At 46.0% G+C, this 23,793-nt stretch overlaps 1 protein-coding gene across 3 annotated transcripts in view; it reads right to left on the bottom strand.

Annotated features, from left to right (window-relative positions):
• Window positions 1-6,329: 6,329 nt before the first annotated feature.
• slc45a1 (solute carrier family 45 member 1) overlaps window positions 6,330-23,793 on the bottom strand; it is a 31,474-nt gene continuing 14,010 nt past the window's right edge. For all 3 annotated transcript variants that reach the window (XM_041206590.1, XM_041206591.1, XM_041206592.1), the window contains 2 exons: window positions 8,181-8,386; window positions 6,330-6,629 (listed from right to left, as the gene is read on the bottom strand). In XM_041206590.1, coding sequence (XP_041062524.1) covers window positions 6,366-6,629; window positions 8,181-8,386 — 470 coding nt within the window. In that variant the 3' untranslated portion in view covers window positions 6,330-6,365. The remainder of the gene's footprint in view (window positions 6,630-8,180; window positions 8,387-23,793) is intronic.

Genomic DNA, 23,793 nt, shown 5'->3' with positions numbered 1-23,793 from the left:
TGGCTGCAAAGTGTTTTGAGATGCCCTGAAATTATAAAAAGCACCAGTTGAATCTATCCTTACTGTGGACATGTATCCAGCTAAAACCGTGCTTTCTAACAGTTCAAAGCTCATGTATGCTCTCCGCTGCTTGACCAACTTGGACCACGAGCAGGTCTACAGACCACAGGTGTGCAGAACACATGTACAAAACACAAGTGAACAGAACACTGATGTACAAAAAATGGGTGTAAAGAACACAGGTGTATGGAACACGGAGTTATAGAACATAGATGTGCAGAACACTGATGTACAGAGCACAGGTCCATGTAAGATAGGTCTGCGGAACATAGGTGTGCACAACATGGGTGTAATGAGCATAGCTGTATGGATTTTTTTTGTTGCTTTTCTAGGGTAGTCCATACTTGGTCTGGACCAATTTAACTCTAGTCCTCCACTAAAGTGATTGATTCTTAATTACTATGTGAAATGGCCTAGCAAGCCGATCATACTTGTATCAAACTTGGGCAACTGGGGATGGACGATAAATGTCAGCAATGTCCACATCCCGAGAATGAATTTTAAAATACCTGCAGAGACTATAGACTCACATACTTGGTTTACTAAAATTAGCCCTCATTGTTTTGAAAAATTATTTTAAAGAAAGGGATCCTGGTGGAAAGTTCTTGTTACTTAACAAGTGATTAATGTTGAAACAGATTAAAAACACAGAACCTGACTTCTGATCCTGAGGCCACTCCACTTTGTACTGAATGCTTCCTCCACAGCCATACCACCACCACCCTGCGCCCCCAATCGCTCCCTTAACAAGTATGCACTAGCTTCCTTTGCTTTAATTAACATTCAGGTTTTTGCATTGAATTCACACTGCTTTCAGTTTCAGATATGGCTTCTGAAGAATTTAATGACGGACAAAGGCAGGGTCAAGCTTAGCTCTATCTACCTTTAAAAAAAAGTTGGTCCTTTCAAAGTATTAAACATCCAATTAATTCAACAAATTTCCTTAAATTTCCATTGAACAACAGTTAGCGGAAATCAGCAGCAAATCGAATATTGTTGCCATTGATGCTCATGGACCTGAACCTCAGTGAGAGTCAACACCTTCAGGAGAGGAGGGGGGAGCTGTACCCCAGTGAGAGTCAGCACCTTTAGGAGAGGAGGGGAGCTGAACCCCAGTGAGAATCAGCATCATCAGGAGAGGAGGGGAGCTGTACCCCAGTGAGAGTCAGCACCTTCAAGAGAGGAGGGGGAGCTGAACCCCAGTGAGGGTCAGCACCTTCAGGAGAGAAGGGGAGCTGAACCCCAGTGAGAGTCAGCACCTTCAGGAGAGGAGGGGGAGCTGTACCCCAGTGAGATTCAGCACCTTCAGGAGAGGAGGGGGAGCTGTACCCCAGTGAGAGTCATTACCTTCAGGAGAGGAGGGGGAGCTGAACCCCAGTGAGGGTCAGCACCTTCAGGAGAGAAGGGGACCTGCACCCCAGTAAGAGTCAGCACCTTCAAGAGAGAAATGGATCTGAACTTCAGTGAGAGTCAGCACCTTCAGGAGAGAAATGGACCTGAGCCCCAGTGAGAGTCAACAGCTTCAGGAGAATCTGCTATCAGAGGCAACCTAAGCATTGAGAGTAACGTGCTTTTTTGGTGGGTCTCTGTGTTTGGCAAAATGAGAATGTGTTTTTCTATTATGTGCTAAACTTACAACTGTGTCTAATTATCCTAGGCTGCGGTGGATCACACAAGAGATCGCCAATTAGCAACACTGATTCTCCATGAATGACACCGAGCCACATAAGGAGATATTAGATCAGATGACCAAAAGCTTGATCAAAGAGGTAGGTTTTAAGGAGTGTCTTAAAGGAGGCAAACATTATAGAGGAAAAGAGGTGCAGTGAAAGAATTCCAGAGCTTGGGGCCTAAGTAACTGAATGGTGGAGCTATTAAAATCAGGGATGCTCAAGAAACCAGGATTAGAGGAGTGCAGATATCTCAGGGAGTTACAGGGCTGGTGGAGATTACCGAGATAGGGAGATGCAAGGCCATGGAGGGATTTGAAAACAAGGATGAGAAATTTAAAATCAAGACGTTGCTAGACTGGTTGTGTCAGTGTAGGTCAGTAGGCAGAGGGGTGATAGGTGAACAGGTCTAAGTGCGAGTTAAAACACAGGCAGCAGAGTTTTGGATGACCTCAGGTTTCTGGAGGGGAGAATGTGGGAGACCAGCCAGGAGTGCATGAGAATAGTTGAGTCAGGAGTTAACGTAGCATTGATGAAGGTTTCAGCAGTAGTTGAACATATGCAAAGCTGGGCATTGTTATGGAGGTGCAATCATAGTGATGGCACAAATCTGAAAAAAAGCTTGATCTGGCTGAATTAGATTTCTGGCAGTTAAGCTCTGACATGGTGGAAGGTCCTATCAGAAACTGAACAAATCTAGATATTTATCGAACGCCCACCATAAATTGACTGAGGAAATTTCATATCAATACATTCATGTTTTATTCTCTTTTCTTCCTCCTCTCCTGAAGGTGCGGACTCTCACTGGGGTACAGCTCCCCCTCCTCTCCTGAAGGTGCTGACTCTCACTGGGGTACAGCTCCCCCTCCTCTCCTGAAGGTGCTGACTCTCACTGGGGTTCAGCTCCCCCTCCTCTCCTGAAGGTGCTGACTCTCACTGGGGTTCAGCTCCCCCTCCTCTCCTGAAGGTGCTGAACTCTCACTGGGGTACAGCTCCCCCTCCTCTCCTGAAGGTGCTGACCCTCACTGGGGTACAGCTCCCCCTCCTCTCCTGAAGGTGCTGACTCGCACTGGGGTACAGCTCCCCCTCCTCTCCTGAAGGTGCTGACTCTCACTGGGGTACAGCTCCCCCTCCTCTCCTGAAGGTGCTGACTCTCACTGGGGTACAGCTCCCCCTCCTCTCCTGAAGGTGCTGACTCTCACTGGGGTTCAGCTCCCCCTCCTCTCCTGAAGGTGCTGACTCTCACTGGGGTTCAGCTCCCCCTCCTCTCCTGAAGGTGCTCTCACTGGGGTACAGCTCCCCCTCCTCTCCTGAAGGTGCTGACTCTCACTGGGGTTCAGCTCCCCCTCCTCTCCTGAAGGTGCTCTCACTGGGGTACAGCTCCCCCTCCTCTCCTGAAGGTGCTGACCCTCACTGGGGTACAGCTCCCCCTCCTCTCCTGAAGGTGCTGACTCTCACTGGGGTACAGCTCCCCCTCCTCTCCTGAAGGTGCTGACTCTCACTGGGGTACAGCTCCCCCTCCTCTCTTGAAGGTGCTGACCCTCACTGGTACGGCTCTCCCTCCTCTCCCGAAGGTGCTGATTCTCACTGGGGTACAGCTCCCCCTCCTCTCCTGAAGGTGCTGACTCTCACAGGGGTACAGCTCCCCCTCCTCCTGAAGGTGCTGACTCTCATTAGCCTCAAGACCCTCTTCGCTTTTGAAACTGTCATAATATTGACATTTAACCGCCTTTCTCTGCTCTGAGGAGAACAACCCCAAATCTCAGTCATTCCACAGAACTTAAGTCCCTCATCCATGGTATGATTCTGACATTGTTCTTTAGCTTTTTTTTCCTCTAGTTGTCTGGACCTACCATTGAGAAAAGTAGGGAAGTTGATCAGAAGCTGTTCCCTGCCTCTGTTACCATTGTAGACACAAAACCAAGACCAAAGACTATCCCACTGAGAGACAGTTTCAGCAAATTCCCAGACATTGCAGAGTCGTGTTGACAGTGGCCTGTAACAAGGCAGTTCTCCACACCTTAACACCAATAAGCATAGAAGAAATGAGACAGGGTACATTGTCCTCAGGAAAGTAAGAGCATTATGGGATATGGAGAAATGTCAGGGAATTAGGATTAAAAAATGATGCTGCTGTCAGAACCAATAAAAACGACAGAAAGCTCCATGAGCCTTCCCTTTTCCTACCTCCCTATTTTTCAGAAATTAGCTAATTATGTCTTGTTTATAATCACCAGGTGCAGCTTGTAATATACAACCAAAACTCAGGTGATCGAAGTCAAACCAAAAGGGGCAGGGGTTGAGGTGAACTGAGAGGTTGATGGCCAGAGTGGTGTATCGCTAGCACCCTCTGGTGTACAACAGCTGCATTGAGGAAGGGTTTCAAAAGTGTACAACCTGCTCGCAATAATCTGCAAGCACAAATCTCAGCATAAAGAGAGCAAAGCTCCTTAGTCTGATCCCAGGGGAATTAATGGTGATTCAAACTGGTGTGAAGCAGAAGATTTACGTTGGGCCAGTATAAGAAACCAATGTAAATCAGTTTAGTGGGCATCATATCCAAGCCTGATCAGATTCTTAACCCAATACCTTCATTCCAATTTGTTAATAATCAGGAGCAAGAGTCTTGGCTGATTATTCCATTAATCCAAAGGTACAGCGAAAAATTGTAGCGTTACAGTCAAGGGACTGCTGAGATCAACTCACTCAGCTTAGACCAGGGATTGAAACTGGGTAGTGCCAGGTTCACATAGCTCTGTAAAATTAAATAAATAAGAGAACAATAGCTTGTATAAGATCTTTTTAATTTCATTTTTTTAACCAAGGTACTTACTGTGTCATTCATATTCAAGTCAAATACCTTTTACAAGTGCAGTCAGTTCCTATCTAACAAGTAGAGCAATGGTTCATACATTTATGGACAAACTTTTCTTTCTCTTATTCAAACCATGAGGGCTGATCTGGTAAATGTGCAGGACAGTGTTAGCTGCTCCTATAGTCCTGCCCTGTGTAATGATTTCAATTACATCAACACAACTGGGGATCACTCAATCAAAATAATCTAATCAGGTTCCCTATCATGTGTGTCTCTCATTCTCCCCTAGCCTTATCACCCTAAGGAAGTTCTACTGGGAGGCAAGAAATATTGGCTCACTTTCCAATGCAAGGCGTTCAGATTCTATTCTCTACACCAGCAACAGGGAAGTATAATCTGACCCCTGAGAGGGGAGACTGTGCTCACAAAAAGAATGCTCAATTAAGTCTATTATTTATAGTATCAACAGGAAACTGTGCTGTATCTGCCCTGTGAGTGTCTGATGGGGCAGTATAGTGGGTGGTTTACTCTGTATCTAACCCATGTTGTACTTGCCCAGATACCTGAGGTACATATGCATGAACTCATTGTCTGTACATATATACAGTACACCTGTATGTCAGTGTACTTGCAGTGATGCTTATTTTTAAAATGAAGGCAACTTGTTTAAACGTCAGATTCCTTTAGCATTAAAAGTGTGGGGATAAACCATCATCAGCATTCCTTTCCTGCTCCTTGATGCGTTCAGTGGACATTCTCCTAAACATCACTAAAGTAGTCACTGCTTATGGTACTGAGCATTTAGTGAGCAACTTGTGAAACAGCTGAAATATTGACAGTCTACCTGGTCACAGAGAGCATCACTGATCCTGCCCTTACCCAATGCCTATGTATGCCCACTGTCCTGTACCAGTCACTGGATAGCAATCATTAAGTGGGAGCCTTGGCTGGTACATCCTTCCCTGACCTAGGGCACTGAGGCAAATTGCAGCTGCTGTTGCCATCCAGCTGAGATTGGTTAACTGAGGGAAGATCAAAGATGAGATTGTCCTGTTCTGTGTGTTCAGTGAGTCAAACTGAATAAATTCTGGGGACTCCTTAAGTTTTATTCTGAATTCAACGCCTACATTTACTGGGTGTTTCTCATAATTTGGTGGACACAGTAGGGGAGAAACTCTGAGTCCTTGTACAAGCTGAAGAACTTCATATACCATGGCCAAGTATTGGAAAGCTGCTGGCTGGGATTTTCAGAGGGGCAGTATTAGTATGTGTGCCAACTTGCCCGATATGAAGACTCACTGCATTGTTTCTCCTGAGAAGTTTTTGTATAACAATTTTTAAACTCTACCAAAATCCCAGCACTTTCCATAGTGTTCACCTTGTGAAAGGGGCACTGATTTAGGAAAGAGCCAAAGTTGATGAGTCTTTAAGGGCTGGAAATGAAACAGGGACATAATGCCACCTCAATACTTGGTTGACTGCTTGTTGGCAACAAAGCATCTCTTCCATGACCAACATTTGGCTAGGGCGTCACATTAACCGTCTCACACATGTCTGAATGGAGTCGAACCATATCACTTGCAATCCATGCATGTTATTGGCACTAATTTACTAATTAGCATTGCTTTTATATTATTATATATATTTATATCTGGGAGGTACCAGCACCAATAAAAAAAAGAGGAATTAATCTTCTTTGTTTCTGTTCCTGTTTGAGTAATGATGATTTGAGGTTGTGGGACTTTGGGGAAAGTGGGAATATTCAGAGGATTATTTTAGGAGCTAGTTCCTTGAACATATTGAAAGTGGAACTCATAGAGTCAGACGTTCACAAGTAGGGGAGTTTGCTCCTCACCGTTATCATCGGGAGAGATCTCGTAAATCACAAACAGAGAAGAGTATAAGCACCCGATGAAGGAGGTCAGGCTGGCAAAGTACATCACCCCATTGGCACTGCCCACAACTGATGTTAGGGGGCCCATCACTATGGAAACGATGACCTGTGCAAGGAAGTACTGGCAACTCAGGAGTGAAATGTCCACACCCATCCCCCGCTTGGTCCCATTTGCATTCGGTCCTACAAACTAGACAAAAATAACAACAACTGTTATACTGTGTGTCAGGGAAAGAAATCTATTAGCATCAACATCATTACAAGTGATCTATGGCACAATTCCCAAACAAGAGGCTTTGATAATATTTAAACACGCTAGTTAATATTCTGTATACCAAGGTGAAGGTGAATTAAACACAATTTCAGAAGACCATGGGGAGGATTTTCATGAGTTGATGGGGCAGGAATGGAGGCAAGCTGGCACCTAATTTCATGCTATAAAAACAAAAAACTGCGGATGCTGGAAATCCAAAACCAAAACAGAATTACCTGGAAAAACTCAGCAGGTCTGGCAGCATCGGCGGAGAAGAAAAGAGTTGACGTTTCGAGTCCTCATGACCCTTCAACAGAACTAGGTGAATCCAAGGAAGGGGTGAAATATAAGCTGGTTTAAGGTGTGTGCTTATATTTCACCCCTTCCTTGGATTCACCTAGTTCTGTTGAAGGGTCATGAGGACTCGAAACGTCAACTCTTTTCTTCTCCGCCAATGCTGCCAGACCTGCTGGGTTTTCCAGGTAATTCTATTTTTGTACCTAATTTCATGCTGCCGGCTGGTATGCCAGATTACCGGCACCATACTGCCCCCTGAATCAGTTTGGGGAAGGTCAGGTCAGGAGTGGAACAGCTACCCGCCCACAAACAGCAGGTATCTTGTCAAACTCATTAACAGGCCAATCAAGGCCATAGATCAGAGACCAACTGGAATTTTCCAGTCATCCTGTGGACCCTCACGATGTCGGGAGAGCTGCCTGGAGGTGACCTCCTGGCAGCAGACCGGGGATGGGGGCCAGCATTGTTGGAGGATGTGGAAGCCTTCCCCATGCTTACTTGCCACAGTTGCGGCTACAGACCGCCCTGTTGGGGGAGGAAGGGGGGCTTCCCCTCTGTAAAAGTGGCCCAATAGCACCTGAAGACAGAGTCTCTCTCTCTCTCTCTCCCTCCCTCCCTCCCTCTCTCCTCTCCCCCCTCTCCCCCCCAACCACCACCACTAGGGCATGCTGCAGTTCCTTCCATGCTGAAGGAGCTCCTATTGGCTTTCTGGCCACTAAATTGCCAGTCCAGGCAAAATCAAGGTTCCAACCCACATTTGATCCCAATGTCAGAATCCTGACCCAAAATTCTAAATCCCATCCCAGATTAAGCATTAAACAATTCCAGGACTGGTACGGCTTAAGTTAAATCCAGAGCAAAACTTCCTCTACACTGACCCATCGAGCACTTCCAAGACAAGCGCAGAATGGGTTAGATTTAGGGTAAAACTCATTTTACATGTCCCAAACACTCCCAGGGCAGGTACTGAGGAGGATGGAGAGAGCAAGCCCCTTTCTTCATGATCTTATGACTTACAAATACCAGTCTGAAACTGTTCAAGGTAGTAGAGCCTAAAATAGCTCCCAAAGTTTTCCATTTTCCCCAGAATATCCCACAACCTCAAGATACTCAAGGTACCAGTTGGATTCTGTCATATTGTAAGCATATAAATTGTATTATTTGAGTGTCCACCTTTTGTTATGTTTATACCTTTTTGCTCTGGTAGTATTCACACAGCAGCGAGTAGGGTAGAGTGCAAAGTGAAGAAAATAGCACCCCATATGTAACACAGAGCGATAAAAGAACATAGCTGTTCCTGGACAGAGTGGCAATGCCAGTGCCAATCCCAAAGGAAAGGTAGCCAAAGAAGTATAGAGTTCGGATACTGAAATATTCTTCGAGCTTCTCCAGGAGTGCTGTAGAAAATAAGAAACAGGTGATAGAATACCAGCTACATGGCTGCTGGTGGTCAGGGTTTAGGTATATTGGGTTGTCATACTTTGGATGGTAGTTTATTGGTTGTCATATTCTGGGTGCTCTGTATCAGATAATAGTGCAAAAGCAAAATACTGCAAGAGTTGGAAATCTGAATAAGAACAGAAAATGTTGGAAATATTCAGCAAGTCAGGCAGCATCCATGTAGAGAGAAACAAAGATAATTTTTATGTAATTCCATCTCATTAGATGACCGCTTTGGATTGTGACGTGTTGGTTGGTGGCATGTTGGATAACAGCATGTTGGGTGACACAGTGTTGGTTGACGGTGTGTTGGACAGGGGCATGTTGGGTGACAGCATGTTGGGTGACACAGTGTTGGTTGATAGTGTGTTGAACAGCGGCATGCTGGGTGACTGTGTTGGATAACAGTGTGTTCAGGGCAGTGTGTTGGTTAACGGTGTGTTGGATAACGGTGTGTTCAGGGCAGTGTGTTGGTTAACGGTGTGTTGGATAACGGTGTGTTCAGGGCAGTGTGTTGGTTAACGGTGTGTTGGGTAACGGTGTGTTCAGGGCAGTGTGTTGTTTAACGGTGTGTTGGGTAACGGTGTGTTCAGGGCAGTGTGTTGGTTAACGCTGTGTTGGATAACGGTGTGTTCAGGGCAGCGTGTTGGGTAACGGTGTGTTGGATAACGGTGTGTTCAGGGCAGCGTTTTGGGTAACGGCGTGTTGGGTAACGGCGAGTTGGGTAACGGCGAGTTGGGTAACGGCGAGTTGGGTAACGGCGAGTTGGGTAACGGCGAGTTGGGTAACGGCGAGTTGGGTAACGGCGAGTTGGGTAATGGTGTATTAGGTGATGACGTGTTGAGTGGCAGTGTGTTTGGTGGCGGTGTGTTTGGTGACGGTGTGTTGAGCGGTGGTGTATTGAGTGGTGGTCTGTTGGGTGGCAGTGTCTTGGGTGGCGGTATTGCGTGATGGCATGTTGGATATATAATTATTTGGACAGCCAAGGGCTGATTAAGGATAGCCAGCATGGATTTGTGCGTGGTAGGTCGTGTTTAACGAACATTGTAGAGTTTTTCGAGGAGGTTACCAAGAAAGTAGATGAAGGAAAGGCTGTGGATGTTGTCTACATGGACTTTAGTAAGGCCTTTGACAAGGTCCCACATGGGAGGTTAGTTCAGAAGGTTCAGAGACTTGGTATCCATGGGGAGGTTGTAAACTGGATTCGAAATTGGCTGTGTGGGAGAAGACAGAGAGTGGTAGTGGATGATTGCTTCTCAGACTGGAGGTCTGTGACTAGTGGTGTGCCTCAGGGATCTGTACTGGGACCATTGTTGTTTGTTGTCTATATCAATGATTTGGAAGATAATGTGGTGAATTGGATCAGCAAGTTTGCTGATGACACTAAGATTGGAGGCGTTGTGGACAGCGAGGAAGGCTTTCAAAGCTTGCAGAGGGATCTGGACCAACTGGAAAAATGGGCCAGAAAATGGCACATGGAATTTAATGCGGAAAAGTGTGAGGTGTTACATTTTGGAAGGTCAAACCAAGGTAGGACATACACAGTAAATGGTAGGGCACTGAGGAGTGCGGAGGAACAAAGGGATCTGGGAGTTCAGATACGTAATTCCCTGAAAGTGGCGTCACAGATAGACAAGGTTGTAAAGAAAGCTTTTGGCATACTGGCCTTCATAAATCAAAGTATTGAGTATAGGAGTTGGAATGTTATGGTGAGGTTGTATAAGACATTGGTGAGGCCAACTTTGGAGTATTGTGTGCAGTTCTGGTCGCCTAACTACAGGAAGGATATCAGTAAGACTGAGAGAGTGCAGAGAAGATTTACTAGGATGTTGCCGGGTCTTCAGGAGTTGAGTTACAGGGAAAGATTAAACAGGTTAGGACATTATTCCTTGGAGCGTAGAAGAATGAGGGGAGATTTGATAGAAGTTTACAAAATTATGAAGGGTATATACAGAGTAAATGCGAGTAGGCTCTTTCCACTTAGATTAGGAGAGATAAACACGAGAGGACATGGTTTTAGGGTGAAAGGGGAAAGGTTTAGGGGGAATATTAGGGGGAACTTCTTCACTCAGAGAGTGGTGCGAGTGTGGAACGAGCTACCATCTGACGTGGTAAATGCGGGCTCACTCTTAAGTTTTAAGAATAAATTGGATAGGTACATGGATGGGAGAGGTCTGGAGGGTTATGGACTAGGTGCAGGTCAATGGGACTAGCGGAATAATATTTTGGCACAGACTAGAAGGGTTGAATGGCCTGTTTTCTGTGCTGTAGTGTTCTATGGTTCAATGTTGGTGGCTGTGTGTTGGGTGGATGTGTGTTGAATGGCAATGTGTTGGGTGACAGTAAGTTGGGTGGCGGTGTGTTGAGTGATGACCTGTTGGGTGGTGGTGTGTTGGGTGATGGCGTGTTAGGTAATGGTGTGTTGGGTGGTGGTGTGTTTGGTGACGGCGTGTTAGGTAATGGTGTGTTGGGTGGTGGTGTGTTGGGTGATGTTGTGTTGGTAGCAGTGTGTTGGGTGACGGTGTGTTAGGTAATGGCGTGTTGGGTGGCAGTGTGTTGGTGGCAGTGTGTTGGGTGGTGGTATGTTAAGTAATGTCGTGTTGGGTGGCAGTGTGTTGGTGGCAGTGTGTTGGGTGACGGCATGTTGGGTGGTGGTGTGTTATGTAATGGCGTGGTAGGTAACATTGTGTTGGGTGGCAGTGTGTTAGGTAACGGTGTGTTAGATAACGGTGTGTTGGGTGGCAGTGTGTTGGATGATGGCATGTTGGGTGACAGTGGGTTGGGTGACGGTGGGTTGGGTGACGGTATGGAAGGTGATGGTTGGGTGCAGTGTGTTGGGTGACGGTGTGTTGGGTGATGATGTGGGAGGTGACGGTGTGATGGGAGGTGGTATGTTTGGGCCCTGGTGCATTGGGTGGCAGTGTGTTAGGTGGTGATGTGTTGGGTAACAGTTCATTGGGCGATGATTGTACATTCGTTGCATACTAGTCACTACTTTCACCAATGTCAATCTGGGGAGCTCAGTAACTAACTTCAACGTTAAGTTCTTCAAAAGCTGGCAGACCCTCAGTGGGTTGCTGGAGCATAGAGAAGATATTTTGTGGGTAACTAGTGGCACGTAGATAATTCTCAATGGGTACCTGGGGGAATATAGAGGATCCTCAATAGGTAACTGGGGTGTAAAGCAGTTGCCTAATGATTTACTGGAATTAGGGATTACTTTTTTCAAGATGACACTTTAAGTAATTCCATATTCTGAAGAAAATCATAGCTTCTGATAAAGGTTGTGGTTCAATTTCCCTGAGATTCAGATCTTGTTTTTTGTCACGTTGAATTTGAGAGCTAAATATGTTTCGCAATCTCTGTACTGAGAAAGAGCTCAGGGGTGTGACTGGCCAATTGAGAATTACCTGAGCCTCAGGGGTGCCCCACAGCTTGTGTACATTAATAGGGACAATACAAAAACAGAATAATGTTGAAAACGTTAAAAACAAACAGAAAAGTCTGGATATTCACGCGGTTCTACCAGCAACTGAAAGAGGAAAGACAGGTTTTTACATGTTGGACAGAGACCGTTATCTCAGAAAGCATTTAGCTTTCCAGGTGTTGATGCTCTTCTTTTGCAAATCAATATTTTCTATTTTTTTCTGCCTTCATACAGAAACCTTCATGCCAAAGCCAAACTTATAATCAGGATTAAATTGTCAGTCAGCTAAACATGGCCACAGGCAAATAGCAAGCATGGTCACCCAGCCATAATAAACATGGCCACCCAGATCACAATAAACATGGTCACCCAGCCCATAGCAAACAAGGCCACCCAGCCCACAATAAACAAGGCCACCCAGCCCACAATAAACATGGCCACCCAGCCCACAATAAACATGGCCACCCAGCCCACAATAAACATGGCCACCCAGCCCACAATAAACATGGCCACCCAGCCCACAATAAACATGGCCACCCAGCCCACAATAAACATGGCCACCCAGCCCACAATAAACATGGCCACCCAGCCCACAATAAACATGGCCACCCAGCCCACAATAAACATGGCCACCCAGCCCACAATAAACATGGCCACAGGCAAATAGCAAGCATGGTCACCCAGTCCACAGTAAACATGGCCACAGGCAAATAGCAAGCATGGTCACCCAGTCCACAATAAACATGGCCACAGGCAAATAGCAAGCATGGTCACCCAGTCCACAATAAACATGGCCACCCAGTCCACAATAAACATGGCCACAAGCAAATAGCAAGCATGGTCACCCAGCCCATAATAAACATATATAAAAACAAAAAACTGTCGATGCTGGAAATCCAAAACAAAAACAGAATTACCTGGAAAAACTCAGCAGGTCTGGCAGCATCGGCGGAGAAGAAAAGAGTTGACGTTTTGAGTCCTCATGACCCTTCAACAGAACTAGGAACTAGAGGACTCGAAACGTCAACTCTTTTCTTCTCCGCCGATGCTGCCAGACCTGCTGAGTTTTTCCATAATAAACAAGGCCACCCAGCCCACATTTAACATGGCCGCCCAGTCCACAATAAACATGGCCACCCAGCCCACAATAAACATGGCCACCCAGCCCATTATAAATATGGCCCCCCAGTCCACAATAAACATGGCCACCCAACAGCAACAAACAGGGCCACCCAGCCCACGATAAACATGGCCCCCCCAGTCCACAATAAACATGGCCACCCAGCCCACAATAAACATGGCCACCCAGCCCACAATAAACATGGCCACCCAGCCCACAATTAACTTGGCCGCACGGTGCATAATAAGCATGGTCAATCAGCCCACAATAAACATGGCTGCCCAAACCACAATAAACATGTCCACCCCGCCCACTATAAAATTAGCCACCCAACCAGCAATAAAAATGGCCAGCCAACAGCAACAAACAGGGCCACCCAAACCACAATAAATAGGGGCCACAAAGCCCACAATAAACATGACCACCCAGCCCAGAGCAAAACATAGCCACCCAGCACACAGCAAACATAGCCACTCAGCTCACACAAACATGGCCATCTCACCCACAATAAACGTGGCCATCTCACCCACAGACAAAATGGCCACCCAGCTCACAATAAACATGGCCACCCAGCCCACAGACAACATAACCACCTAGCCCACAATAAACAAGGCCACCCAGCACATGGCAAACATGGTCAACCAGCCCACAATATACAAGGCCACCCAGCACACAGACAACAAAGCCACCCAGCTCACAGTAAACATGGCCATCTCACCCACAATAAACATGCCACCCAGCCCACAGACAATATGGCCACCCAGCCCACAATAAAAATGGCCACCTAGCCCATAGCAAACATGGTCACCTAGCCCATAGCAAACATGGTCACCCAGTCCATAGCAAACATGGTCACCCAGCCCACAATAGCCAAGGCCACACAGCCCACAGTAAAAATGGCCACCCCCATAGCAAACATTGTCATCCAGCCCACAGTAAACAAGGCCACCCAACCCACAATAAACCTGGTCACCCAGCCCACAATAGCCAAGGCCACCCAGTCCATAATAAACAAGGCCACACAGCCCACAATAAACATGGTCACCCAGCCCACAATAAACAAGGCCACCCAGACCACAATAAACAAGGCCACCCAGCCCACAATAAACAAGGCCACCCAGCCCACAATAAACAAGGCCACCCAGCCCACAATAAACAAGGCCACCCAGCCCACAATAAACAAGGCCACCCAGCCCACAGCAAACATGGTCACCCAGCCCAAAGTAGACAAGGCCACGCAGCCCACAGTAAAAATGGCCACCCAGCCCACAGTAAACCTGGTCACCCAGTCCATTATAAATATGGCCACCCAGCCCATTATAAATATGGCCACCCAACAGCAACAAACAAGGCCACCCAGCCCACAGTAAACATGGCTGCCCAGTCCACAATTAACATGGCCGCCCAGTCCACAATTAACATGGCCGCCCAGTCCACAATTAACATGGCCGCCCAGTCCACAATTAACATGGCCGCCCAGTCCACAATTAACATGGCCGCCCAGTCCACAATTAACATGGCCGCCCAGTCCACAATTAACATGGCCGCCCAGTCCACAATTAACATGGCCGCCCAGTCCACAATTAACATGGCCGCCCAGTCCACAATTAACATGGCCGCCCAGTCCACAATTAACATGGCCGCCCAGTCCACAATTAACATGGCCGCCCAGTCCACAATTAACATGGCCGCCCAGTCCACAATTAACATGGCCGCCCAGTCCACAATTAACATGGCCACCCAACAGCAACAAACAGAGCCACCCAGCCCACGATAAACATGGCCAACCAAGCCCACGATAAACATGGCCACCCTGCCCACAATAAACATGGCCACCCAGCCCACTATAAACATGGCCACCCAGCCCACTATAAACATGGCCACCCAGCCCACTATAAACATGGCCACCCAGCCCACTATAAACATGGCCACCCAGCCCACTATAAACATGGCCACCCAGCCCACTATAAACATGGCCACCCAGCCCACTATAAACATGGCCACCCAGCCCACTATAAACATGGCCACCCAGCCCACAATAAACATGGCCACCCAGCCCACAATAAACATGGCCACCCAGCCCACAATAAACATGGCCACCCAGCCCACAATAAACATGGCCACCCAGCCCACAATAAACATGGCCACCCAGCCCACAATAAACATGGCCACCCAGCCCACAATAAACATGGCCACCCAGCCCACAATAAACATGGCCACCCAGCCCACAATAAACATGGCCACCCAGCCCACAATAAACATGGCCACCCAGCCCACAATAAACATGGCCACCCAGCCCACAATTAACTTGGCCACCCAGCCCACAATTAACTTGGCCACCCAGCCCACAATTAACTTGGCCACACGGTGCATAATAAGCATGGTCAATCAGCCCACAATAAACATGGCTGCCCAAACCACAATAAACATGTCCACCCCGCCCACTATAAAATTAGCCACCCAACCAGCAATAAAAATGGCCAGCCAACAGCAACAAACAGGGCCACCCAAACCACAATAAATAGGGGCCACAAAGCCCACAATAAATAGGGGCCACTCAACCCACAATAAACATGGCCGCCCAACCCACAATAAACAAGGCCGCCCAGCTCACAGTAAACATGGCCATCTCACCCACAATAAACATGCCACCCAGCCCACAGACAATAGGGCCACCCAGCCCACAATAAAAATGGCCATCTAGCCCATAGCAAACATGGTCACCTAGCCCATAGCAAACATGCTCACCCAGCCCACAATAAATATGGCCACCTAGCCCATAGCAAACATGGCCACCTAGCCCATAGCAAACATGGCCACCTAGCCCATAGCAAACATGGCCACCTAGCCCATAGCAAACATGGCCACCTAGCCCACAATAAACATGGCCACCCAGCCCACTATAAACATGGCCACCCAGCCCACTATAAACATGGCCACCCAGCCCACTATAAACATGGCCACCCAGCCCACTATAAACATGGCCACCCAGCCCACTATAAACATGGCCACCCAGCCCACTATAAACATGGCCACCCAGCCCACTATAAACATGGCCACCCAGCCCACTATAAACATGGCCACCCAGCCCACTATAAACATGGCCACCCAGCCCACTATAAACATGGCCACCCAGCCCACTATAAACATGGCCACCCAGCCCACTATAAACATGGCCACCCAGCCCACTATAAACATGGCCACCCAGCCCACTATAAACATGGCCACCCAGCCCACTATAAACATGGCCACCCAGCCCACTATAAACATGGCCACCCAGCCCACTATAAACATGGCCACCCAGCCCACTATAAACATGGCCACCCAGCCCACTATAAACATGGCCACCCAGCCCACTATAAACATGGCCACCCAGCCCACTATAAACATGGCCACCCAGCCCACTATAAACATGGCCACCCAGCCCACTATAAACATGGCCACCCAGCCACAATAAACATGGCCACCCAGCCCACAATTAACTTGGCCACCCAGCCCACAATAAACATGGTCAATCAGCCCACAATAAACATGGCTGCCCAAACCACAATAAACATGTCCACCCCGCCCACAATAAAATTAGCCACCCAACCAGCAATAAAAATGGCCAGCCAACAGCAACAAACAGGGCCACCCAAACCATAATAAATAGGGGCCACTCAGCCCACAATAAACATGGCCGCCCAACCCACAATAAACAAGGCCGCCCAGCTCACAGTAAACATGGCCATCTCACCCACAATAAACATGCCACCCAGCCCACAGACAATATGGCCACCCAGCCCACAATAAAAATGGCCACCCAGCCCACAATAAAAATGGCCACCTAGCCCATAGCAAACATGGTCACCTAGCCCATAGCAAACATGGTCACCTAGCCCATAGCAAACATGCTCACCCAGCCCATAGCAAACATGCTCACCCAGCCCATAGCAAACATGCTCACCCAGCCCATAGCAAACATGCTCACCCAGCCCATAGCAAACATGCTCACCCAGCCCATAGCAAACATGCTCACCCAGCCCACAATAAACAAGGCCACCCAACCCACAATAAACGTGGTCACCCAGCCCACAATAAACGTGGTCACCCAGCCCACAATAAACGTGGTCACCCAGCCCACAATAAACGTGGTCACCCAGCCCACAATAAACGTGGTCACCCAGCCCACAATAAACGTGGTCACCCAGCCCACAATAAACGTGGTCACCCAGCCCACAATAAACGTGGTCACCCAGCCCACAATAAACGTGGTCACCCAGCCCACAATAAACGTGGTCACCCAGCCCACAATAAACGTGGTCACCCAGCCCACAATAAACGTGGTCACCCAGCCCACAATAAACGTGGTCACCCAGCCCACAATAAACGTGGTCACCCAGCCCACAATAAACGTGGTCACCCAGCCCACAATAAACGTGGTCACCCAGCCCACAATAAACGTGGTCACCCAGCCCACAATAAACGTGGTCACCCAGCCCACAATAAACGTGGTCACCCAGCCCACAATAAACGTGGTCACCCAGCCCACAATAAACATAGTCACCCAGCCCACAATAAACGTGGTCACCCAGCCCACAATAAACGTGGTCACCCAGCCCACAATAAACGTGGTCACCCAGCCCACAATAAACGTGGTCACCCAGCCCACAATAAACGTGGTCACCCAGCCCACAATAAACGTGGTCACCCAGCCCACAATAAACGTGGTCACCCAGCCCACAATAAACGTGGTCACCCAGCCCACAATAAACGTGGTCACCCAGCCCACAATAAACGTGGTCACCCAGCCCACAATAAACGTGGTCACCCAGCCCTCAATTACCAAGGCCGCCCAGCTCACAATAAACAAGGCCACCCAGCTCACAATAAACAAGGCCACCCAGCCCACAATAAACAAGGCCACCCAACCCACAATAAACAAGGCCACCCAGCCCACAATAAACAAGGCCACCCAGCCCACAATAAACAAGGCCACCCAGCCCACAATAAACAAGGCCACCCAGCCCACAATAAATATGGCCACCCAACCCACAATAAATATGGCCACCCAACCAACAATACACGACGCCAGAGCATCTAGTCATTGAGCCGTGGTTTAAAACATCTGGTCTTTGATTTGTGGTAAAGAACGTCTAGTCATTGAGTTGCGGTAAAGAGCGTCTAGTCATTGAGTCACGGTTTAGAATGTCTAGTCATTGAATCATGGTAAAGAACATCTAGTCATTGAGACATGGTAAATAACATCTGGTCGTTGATTCGTGGCATAGAATGGCTAGTTATTGATTTGTGGTAAAGAATGTCGAGTCATTAATTCGTGATATAGAACTTCTAGTCATTGAGCTGTGGCTTAGAACGTCTAATCATTGATTCATGACATAGGATGCCTAGTCATTGTGTTGTGGTAACATATGCCTAGTGATTGATTTGTGATATAGAACATCTGGTCATTGAGTCATCATTTAGAATATCTAGTCATTGAGTAGCGGTAGAGGACATCCAACCATTAACCAAAAAAAAAATTGCTGGAAAAACTCAGTAGGTCTGACAGCATCTATGGAGAGAAAGACAGAGTTAACGTTTCAAGTCCATATGACTCTTCTTCAGAGCTAAGAGAAGTAAAAATGTGGTGAAGTTTATACTGATTAAGGGGGTTGGAGCAGGTGAAGCTAGATAGAAGGCCAGCGATAGGTGGAGGCTAAGGAGAGATTGCCAAAGGTGTCATAAACAAAAGATCAAAGGGGTGTTGATGGTGGTGGTACTGGCTAAAGGAGGTGCTAGTGGTGACATTAAGGATGGAAAGCAGAATGTGATAATAGCTGGACAAGAGTTAGCACTCTGGAAAGAACAACATGAGCAAGTGACATATGGCCCTAGTGGGGGTGGGGTGGAGGGTGGGGACAGTGGTCGGAAAAAAGATCGAAAATAGGCTAAAAGTTGGGGATAAAACAATGAATAAAAATGAAAATAAATTAAAATAAGTGGAAAAATTAAATAAATAAAAATGAACATTGGAAAAAAGGGGATAAAAATGGGGTGAGAATGGAGGACAGAGCTCATGGTCTGAAGTTGTTGAACTCAACGTTAAGTCCGGAAGTGCCTATTTGGAACATGAGGTGCTGTTCCTTCAGTTTGCGTTGAGCTTCACTGGAACATTGCAGCAGGCCAAGGGAGGACGTGTGGGCACGAGAGCAGGATGGTGTGTTGAAATGGCAAGTGACAGGAAGGTCTGAGTCATGCTTATGCACAGACCGAAGGTATTCCGCAAAGCGGTCACCCAGTCTGCGTTTGGCTTCTCCAATGTAGAGGAGACCGCATTGGGAGCAGCAAATGCAGTACACCAAATTGAGGGAAGTGCAAGTGAAGCACTGCTTCACTTGAAAGGAGTGTTTGGGCCCTTGCATGATGAGGAGGGGGAAGTTATAGGGGCAGGTGTTGTACCTTCTGCGATTGCATGGGAAGATGCCGTGGGAGGGGGTTGAGGTGTTGGAGGTGAAGGAGGATTGGGCCAGGGCATCCCGGAGGGAATGGTCCCTACAGAATGCTGACAGTGGGGGTGAAGGGTAGATGTGTTTGGTGGTGGCATCATGCTGGAGTTGGCAGAAATGGCGGAGTATGATCCTTTGAATGTGGAGGCTGGTGGGGTGAAAAGTGAGGACAAAGAGGACCCTATCATTGTTCGGGGAGGGAGAGGAAGGTATGAGGGCCATGGCGCGGGAGATGGGTCCAACACAGTTGAGGGCCCTGTCAACTACCATGGGTGGGAAACCTCAGTTGAGGAAGAAGGAAGACATGTTAGAAGTGCTGTTTTGGAAAGTGGCCTCATCAGAACAGATGTGATAGAGGCGAAGGAACTGAGAGAATGGGATGGAGTCCTTACAGGAAGCGGGGCATGGTTGAGGTAGCTGTGGGAGTTGGTGGGCTTGTAATGAATATTGGTGGACAGTCTATCACCAGAAATTGAGACAGAGAGGTCAAGGAAGGGAAGAGAAGTGTCGGAGATGGACCATGTGAAAGTGATGGAGGGGTGGAAATTGGAAGCAAAATTGATAAACTTTTCCAGGTCCAGATGAGAGCATGAAGCAGCACCAAAAGTTAACGATGTACCAAAAAAAGAATTGTGGGAGAGGGCCTGAGTAGGACTGGAACAAGGAATGTTCCACATACCCCATAAAGAGACAGGCGTAACTGGGGCCCATGCAGGTACCCATAGCCACACCTTTTATTTGGAGGAAATGTTAACTCTTGTCTTTCTCTCCACAGATGCTGTCAGATCTGCTGAGTTTTTCCAGCATTTTTTGTTTTTGTTTTAGATTTCCAGCATCCGCAGTATTTTGCCTTTATCCAGTCATTGAGTCCTGGCTTAGAACATTGAGTCGTGGTAAAAAACATCTAGTCATTGATTTGTGATAAAGAATGTCTCTTCAATTAGTCATGATAAAGAGCATCTAATCGTTAAGTCATGGTTTAGAATGTCTAGTCATTGATTCGTGGTAAAGAGCGTCTAGTCACTGAGCTGTGGTATAGAATATGAAGTCTTAAGTCGTGGCTTAGAACATCTAGTCATTGAGTTGTGGTAAAGAATGTCGAATCATTGTGCCTTGGTATGCAACGTCCAGTCAGTGAATCGTGGGTTAGAATATTTAGTCACTGAGTCATGGTAAAGAACATTTAGTTATTGAAACATGGTAAAGAACATCAAATCTTTGTGTCATTGTTTAGGACGTCACATCGTTGAGTCGTGGTTTAGTATTTCTAGTTATTGAATCATGGTATAGAATGTCTAACATTGCATCATGTATAGAATGTCTAGCATTGAGTCATGGCATAGAATGCCTGGTCATTGAGTTGTGGCATGCAACATTTAGTCATTGAGTCATGGTATAGAACATATTGAGTTATGGTTTAGTATGTCTGGTCATTGTTCATAGCGTATAACATCTAGACATTGAGTTGTAGTAAAAGACATCTAATCATTGAAATATTCAGTGACAGAATATTTAATCACTGAATTGTGGTAAAGAATGTCGAGTCATTGATTTGTGATAAAGAATGCCTAGTCATTGAGTCGTGGTTAAGAATATCAAGTCATTGACTTGTGGTAAAGAACGTCTAGTCATTGAATCATGGTAAAGAGCATCCAGCCATTGAGTCGCGGTTTAGAACGTCTTCTCATTGAATTGTAGTAAAGAACATCTAGTCATTGATTTGTGGTAAAGAGCATCCAGTCATTGATTCATGGCCTAGAACACCTAATCATTGCGTCGAGGTAACATAGTGATTGATTTATGATATAGAATGTCTGGTCATTGGGTCGTGATAAAGAATGTCTAGTCATTCATCGTCATTTAGAATGTCTAGCCGTTGAGTCACAGTAAAGGACACCCAGTCATTGAGTCCTGGTTTAGAATGTCTAGTCATTGAGTTGTGGTAAAGAGTGTCTAGTCATTGAGTCGCGGTTTAGAATGTCTTGTCATTGAGTTGTGGTAAAGAATATCTAGTCATTGAATCCTGGTAAAGAACATCTAGTCATTTATATGTGGTAAAGAATGTCTAGTCATTGATTCTTGGTAAAGAACATCGAGTCATTGAGTCATGGTTTAGAACGTATATTAATTGAGTCATGGTAAAGAACACCTAGTCACTGAGTCATGGTTAAGAACGTTAAGTCATTGACTCGTGATAAAGAATGTCTAGTCATTGAGTCATGGTAAAGAAAATCTAGCCATTGAAACGTGGTAAAGAATGTCTAGTCATTAAGTCGCGGTAAAGAATATCTAGTCATTGATTCGTGGTAAAGAACGCCTAGTCATTGAGTCATGGTAAAGAAAATCTAGTAATTGAATTGTGGTTTAGAACGTCTAGTCATTCAGTCATGGTGTAGAATGTCTAGTCACTGAGTCATGGTATAGAACGTCAAATCATTGATTCATGGCCTAGAACACCTAGTCATTGTAACGAGGTAACATACGCCTAGTGATTGATTTGTGATAAAGAATGTCTAGTCATTGACTCGTCATTTAGAATGTCTAGCCATTGAGTCACAGAAAATGACTCCCAGTCATTGAGTCCTAGTTTAGAATGTCTAGTCATTGAATCGTGGTAAAGAGCGTCTAGTCATTGAGTTGCGGTTTAGAATGTCTTGTCATTGAGTTGTAGTGAAGAACATCTAGTCATTGAATCCTGGTAAAGAACATCTAGTCATTGATATGTGGTAAAGAATGTCTAGTCATTGAGTTACGGTTTAGAACGACTATTAATTGTGTCATGGTTAAGAACATCAAGTCATTGACTCATGATAAAGAACATCTAGTCATTGAGTCAAGGTAAAGAAAATCTAGCCATTGAAACGTAGTAAAGAATGTCTAGTCATTGAGTCACGGTAAAGAATATCTAGTCATTGAGTCGTGGTAAAGAGTGTCTAGTCATTGAGTCACGGTAAAGAGCATCTAGTCATTGATTCGTGGTAAAGAATGTCTAGTCATTGAAACGTGTAAAGAATGTCTAGTCATTGAAACGTGTAAAGAATGTCTAGTCATTGAAACGTGTAAAGAATGTCTAGTCATTGAGCCATGGTGTAAAATGTTTAGTTCATTGGTACGTGGTAAAGAATGTCCAGTCATTGAATCGTGGTAAAGAGCATCTAGTAATTGATTTGTGGTAAAGAACTTCTAGGCATTGAGTCATTGGTATAAAACATCTAATCATTGAGTTGAGGTAAAGAAAGTCGAGCCATTAAATCTTGGTATTGAATGTCTAGTTATTGAACCGTTGTATCGAATGTCTGGTTGTTGAGTTGTGGTAAAGAACGTCTAGTCACTGAGTCCTAGTAAAAAAAGTCTAGTCACTAAGTTGTGGTACAGAACGTTGAGTTGTTGAGTGGTGGCTTCAAATATAAAGTCGTTGAGTTGTGGTATAGAATGTCTCGTCATTGAGTTGTGGTAAAGAATGTCTAGTCATTGAGTTGTGGTAAAGTGCATCTAGTCATTGATATGTGGTAAAGAACATCTAGTCATTGAGTGACAGTTTAGAATGTCTTTTAATTGAGTCGTGGTAAAGAACGCCAAGTCATTGAGTCATGGTTAAGAACGTCTAGTCATTGACTCATGATAAAGAAAGTGTAGTCATTGACTTGTAATAAAGAACATCTAGTCATTGAGTTGTGGTAAAGAATGTCTAGTCATTGATTTGTGATAAAGAACATCTAGTCATTGAGTCATGGTAAAGAAAATCTAGTCATTGAGTCGCGGTTTAGAAGGTCTATCATTGAGTCGTGGTAAAGAACGTCTAGTCACTGAGTCATGGTAAAGAACATCGAGTCATTGATTTGTGATAAAGAATTTCTAGTCATTGAGTCATGGTATAAAACATTTAATCATTGAGTCGTGGTAAAGAAAGTCGAGCCATTGAGTTTTGGTATTGAATGTCTAGTCATTGAATCGTTGTATCGAATGTCTGGTTGTTGAGTTGTGGTAAAGAACGTCTAGTCACTGAGTCCTAGTAAAAAAAGTCTAGTCACTAAATTGTGGTATAGAACATTGCGTTGTTGAGTGGTGGCTTCAAACATTGAGAAGTGGTTTAGAATATCTAGTCATTGAGTTGTGGTAAAGAATGCCGAGTCATTGTGTCTTGGTATTCAACATCTAGTCAGTGAATCATGGTTTAGAAGATTGAGTCACGGTAAAGGACATCCAGTCATTGAGTCCTAGTTTAGAATGTCTAGTCATTGAGTCCTGGTAAAGATCATCAAGTCATTGAGTCACGGTTTAGAACGTCAAGTCATTGAATCGTGGTAAATAACGTTTAGTCATTGAGTC

The sequence above is a fragment of the Carcharodon carcharias genome, chromosome 15 (assembly GCF_017639515.1).
Source record: "Carcharodon carcharias isolate sCarCar2 chromosome 15, sCarCar2.pri, whole genome shotgun sequence".
Lineage (NCBI taxonomy): Eukaryota > Metazoa > Chordata > Chondrichthyes > Lamniformes > Lamnidae > Carcharodon > Carcharodon carcharias.
This window is presented reverse-complemented; position numbering and strand designations above follow the sequence as displayed.